This window comes from Camelina sativa, chromosome 18, assembly GCF_000633955.1.
Source record: "Camelina sativa cultivar DH55 chromosome 18, Cs, whole genome shotgun sequence".
In the NCBI taxonomy this organism is placed as follows: Eukaryota; Viridiplantae; Streptophyta; class Magnoliopsida; order Brassicales; family Brassicaceae; genus Camelina; species Camelina sativa.
The window spans coordinates 2613259-2618435 of NC_025702.1; the positions used below are offsets into that span (position 1 = coordinate 2613259).

Sequence of the window (5177 nt, forward strand, 5' to 3'; positions counted from 1 at the left end):
ATCACTATCAATAATTATTGGACCACGGGTAATATGTAGATACTAAAAAAAGAATGAGTAAGATAACAAATTCTAATGTTATTATTGTTACGTAAATCACGTTCACAAAAACAAATCAATCATATGAGATCAAATCTACGAGTATATCATACGACATAAATAAATTGATAGTGACAAATTACGTGATATACTTGCCAAGTTAATAAATAAAATCTATACTATTAAGGATTCAGAATCATATTTTTTGCATACAACAAGTAACTAAATTTCTGGACAAACAAAAAACTATAGGAGACAAGTTCATTGTCAAAACCAGGTACGTATGTTTCGTTAAAGCATTTCATCTTATAATTACTTTCACTACTACATGAATCATCATTTTCCAGTACTCCTTCTGTCGTCTACAGTATGACGAAAAGAAAAACAGACGTAATTGAGGGAAGCCACCGGGAGGAGAATCCAGTATACCAAAGCGGACAAGATCTGTGCTTGCTCAAGAAAATCGAAATCCAAATATCCGCCCAAGTCCGGTGAAACTAAACTCTGTTTTCAGGAGAGTCTTTGATGGCCTTAACAATAGATCTATCGTTAATAAGATCGAGTTTAGAAGAAACATTTCAATGTCACCCACAAATGGTGAGTTTGATTTAGGATTGTTTGGTTACTGTTTTCATTACCCAATCATCTTATCTACAATAACATATTAACTTCAATCCATTTTTGCATTGGTAGGATCCAATACAAAGTCAGGATTGACTAACGATGGTGCTTTGCGAGATGTAACTAATTTTCCTACGATTGATGGATTCAAAGTTCTAAGAAATCGTCCTTTGCCCATAAAGAAAAAGACTACAATTTCTGCTAATGACAATATACCATCTTCAATCACAACACAAGGTACAACTTTTGAAATTAAATTTATTAAAATTTTCAGGATACATATGAACATACTTTAAATGGCGGGGGTGATTGATACGCTTATGGGGATGCAGACAACAGGTATAAAGACCAAGATACCCCTCCATGCAAACAAAAACACATTGCAATCCCTCAAGCGCTATTTACTCCCCCATCCGTCAATAGCAAAAAATGTTCGTTTTTATTCTCCTGTAAGATTAAGTATAGTATAGGTTCACTCAAGTACTCATTTATCCATTTTTAAAAAAACTTAAGCAAGTCTACTGAATATGTTTTCATGTATTCAAATAACACAGGGAGTATTGATATTAGACCACGAACATCATTAAGGTTTATAAAGGCTCTGGCAAGGCGGAAAAAAACATCTAAGGTACGCGGTGGAGATAGCATACTAGCCGCAATCGCTGAATATAATGCAGAAGTCGAGAAAAACAATGGGACATATTCCAAAACAAAACTTACCGCAGGTATAATACTGAAAATCAATATTTGTATTAACTGTAGTATAATCTAAAACAATACTAACTATGTATATATTCACACATATAGACGGTATCAGGGATAGAGAAGAACAAGTATACAATTGTTCCAGTGAAGATGAGTCTGATCATGAAAATTATTTTAGTGCGGACGAGGTTTCTACCATTCCTGACGACGTGAGTAAAGGATTTCAAATCATCAGGATATTGGAAGATAGTTTGACCAAAGCATTCCCTGATAAAAAAGAAACTACAAAAAAAGACCAAACAAAAAAAAAAGAAACAGGTAAGAAGCTTTTTTTAATTAGGGAATGCCTACTAATATAGTTAATTTTTAAACAAATACAGAATATTTAGATCATGGTGATCTAGACTACTCCTGTTCATATTGTGGAGCTATAATGTGGTATGATGAGCGCATTAATCGTCATAGGAAAGAAAGTCGCCCAACATTTTCTCAGTGTTGTTTGCAGAGTTCCGTGAAATTGCCATTCTTAAAAAATCAACCAGAATTATTGTATGCGTTGTTGACCAATGACGATGAGTTGAGTAAACATTTTAGAGAAAATATTAGAGCTTATAACATGATATTTTCCTTCACATCTCTTGGAGGGACCTGTGAAAATTCTGTCGCTAAAGGTCGGGGCCCAATATGTTTGCGATTCAAGGGGAAAATTATCATCTCATGGGAAGTCTTCTACCTGAAGACGGTGATTTGCCAAAATTTTCTCAGCTATATATTGTCGACACAGAGAACAAGATCGAGAACAGAGCTGGGATTCTAAGGTTAGTATCAACTACAACTGCTTTGGTAAATTTAAATGTTATTAAATATTTATTTAAAACAAAATTGTTTGCATTACTAATATACATTTACCTGTACAATAACTACAAATCTTACTTGATAAAATGATGCCATTTGTATCAGCAAAGGAAAAAATGCGCACAAGTTCAAAAAGAAGGGGAATTTGAGGCAAGACGTAATAGCAGCAATCATCAAGTTGCTTAACGAGGTAAATCCATATGTAAAGACTTTCCGATCAGCTAGAGATAGGATGAATACGTCTCCGGAAGAGAGCTTCCACATGCGAATAGTCAGTGATCGTGTTAAAGATGGGCAAAAATATGATGTCCCAACAGCTTCGGAGGTGGCTGCATTGATACCGGGCGATTTTGCAGTTGACATGCCTAGCTGTGACATGTAGTTGAAGAAAAATCAGGATCACTACAAAGGATAAGTGAAATCCATCCATCCTATCTTGCTCTACAATATCCGCTGTTGTTTCCTAAGGGTGAAGATGGGTTCAGGCCTGGGATCTTGAAGGGTTCCAAAAAGATTCAAAAAAAGAAGAAACCTGGGAAAGTGAAGGAGAATGAGTGTATAAGTTTACGTCAGTGGTTTGCATTTCGTATACAAGAGAGGAAAAATGAGTCCCAGAATCTTCTACGATCAAAGAGGCTTTTCCAACAGTTCTTGGTGGATGCATTCACAACAGTGGAAGTTAACAGACTTGGTTATTTCAAACTAAATCAGTCAAAGATTAGAGCTGATAATTATGACGCTGTTAAGAATGCATATGATTCAGGTAAGACTGATTTGAATGACCAAGGAACGAAGTTCTACTTACCAGCAACGTTTGTGGGTGGCCCGAGATATATGCGAAATATGTACTTGGATGCAATGGCTGTATGTCAAAAGTATGGATATCCTGATCTGTTCATCAATTTTACATGCAATCCAAAATAGCCAGAGCTTCTTCGGTATTGTAGTGCACGCAACCTCAATCCTGACGATAGACCAGATATTATAAGCAGAGTGTTTAAGATAAAACTAAATTCACTTATGGACGACTTCACCAAAAAACACATCCTCGGCAAGACAGTATGTTGTAAGTTTATTTCTCTAGCTTTTAATATCAATCATCAAGTACAATACTGATTATTGAATCATATTACAATGCAGCTATGTATACTATCGAATTTCAGAAAAGAGGTCTACCACATGCTCATATATTACTGTGGATGCATCCAGATGCTAAACTACCAAAACCGGAGGATATAGACAAAATTATTTCAGCTGAACTCCCTGACAGAAATAAGGAGCCTGAACTCTACGACATTGTGAAAGAGACGATGATACATGGACCATGTGGGGCAGTAAACCCAAACTCTCCATGTATGGAGGAAGGGAAATGCTCGAAATTTTATCCAAAGAAACACGTTGAGCTTACTACTGTCAATAAAGAAGGTTTCCCCGTGTATAGAAGACGTAGAAGTAAGAACTTTGTCGAGAAGAATGGCTTCAAGTGTGACAACCGTTATGTTATACCATATAACAAAACATTGTTGCTACGGTACAGAGCTCACATTAATGTAGAGTGGTGCAATCAAACAGGGTCTATAAAATACTTATTCAAGTACATAACCAAAGGTCAGGACAGGGTTGCTGTTGTTGTGGAACCTTCAGAGAAGTCTAATGAAACAGTGAAGAAGTCTTTTGAAACAGTGAAGAAGAAGAAAAATAGTACCAACACATCTACAGCTACCAAAACAAAGAATGACATCAAACCAAAGAATGACATTCAAGACTTCTTCGATTGCAGGTTTGTATAGATTAAATCTCTATAACGTGCATTTATAGAGATTGTAAACTTTATCATTTATCTGAAATTTTAAATTTTGTGTAGGTATGTATCTGCTTGTGAAGCTGGTTGGAGGCTTTTGAAAAATCCAATACATGATAGATCCATTTCTGTGATGAGATTATCATTTCATCTGGAGGGGAAACAGCTTATATATTTTAAAGGGGACGACGAAGCCTCCTATGTTTTGCATAGGTCAGAGTTACAGGCTTCTATGTTTTTGGCTTGGTTTGAGTTAAACAGAGTTAATGAATTAGCAAGAGGGTTATCGTATGTCCAGATTCCAGAGTATTTCACCTGGGATGGAAAGGAAAGAGAATTTAATTTACGCAAACGGCCTGGCTCAGCTATAGGTAGGATAAATTATGTCCCAATTAGCTGTGAAGATGGCTACTACCTACGAGTGCTTCTTAATGTGCAACTAGGTCCACAGAATTTTGAAGATCTAAAAACGGTGAAGGGTGTTGTTTATTCTACATACAAAGAGGCATGTTATGCTCTAGGTTTGATGGAAAACGATCAAGAATATATAGACGATATAGTGAGAACAAGTTTCTGGGCTTCTGGAAATTTTGTTCGTCGCATGTTTGTTGTTATGCTGCAGTCGTTCAGTTTGTCACAGCCAGAATTAGTTTGGCAAAAGTGTTGGGAACTACTTTCAGATGATTTTCAAAAGCAAAGAAGATATTACTTCAACAGACCAGGTATAAATTTGCTTTCTATTAATTCTTAACTAATAGATTTAATTTCTGGGCAAAGTAAACATGTTTTTGAAACTAATAATTAATAAAATGTACTATATCGAAATTAATAATACATTTTTTTTTGGCTGTAGAGTTAGTGCTAAGTGATGAAGATAAGCAGAGACTCGCTTTGTAGGATATTGATACGATTTTGAGAAGCAATGGTACATCTCTTACCGCGTTTACAACTATGCCTCAGTTGCCTGAAGAATTGATGGATGACACCAATGTCCAGATTTTTGATGAAAAGAATTATGATCGGGAAGATCAAAAAAGAAAACATGATGCTTGGTTGTTGCAAATGACTGAGGAGCAAAAGAACATATATTCTGAAATTATGCATGCTGTTGATAATGACATCGGAGGTGTATTCTTTGTATATGGTTTTGGAGGAA

The 5177-nt window shown here is 35.7% G+C and overlaps 1 protein-coding gene across 1 annotated transcript in view; it reads left to right on the forward strand.

Annotated features, from left to right (window-relative positions):
* Nucleotides 2050-5177, forward strand: part of LOC109130455 — an 8301-nt gene continuing 5173 nt past the window's right edge. The window contains exons 1-6 of the mRNA XM_019240018.1: nucleotides 2050-2183; nucleotides 2326-2545; nucleotides 2689-3084; nucleotides 3145-3286; nucleotides 3361-4000; nucleotides 4085-4743. Coding sequence (XP_019095563.1) covers nucleotides 2050-2183; nucleotides 2326-2545; nucleotides 2689-3084; nucleotides 3145-3286; nucleotides 3361-4000; nucleotides 4085-4743 — 2191 coding nt within the window. The remainder of the gene's footprint in view (nucleotides 2184-2325; nucleotides 2546-2688; nucleotides 3085-3144; nucleotides 3287-3360; nucleotides 4001-4084; nucleotides 4744-5177) is intronic.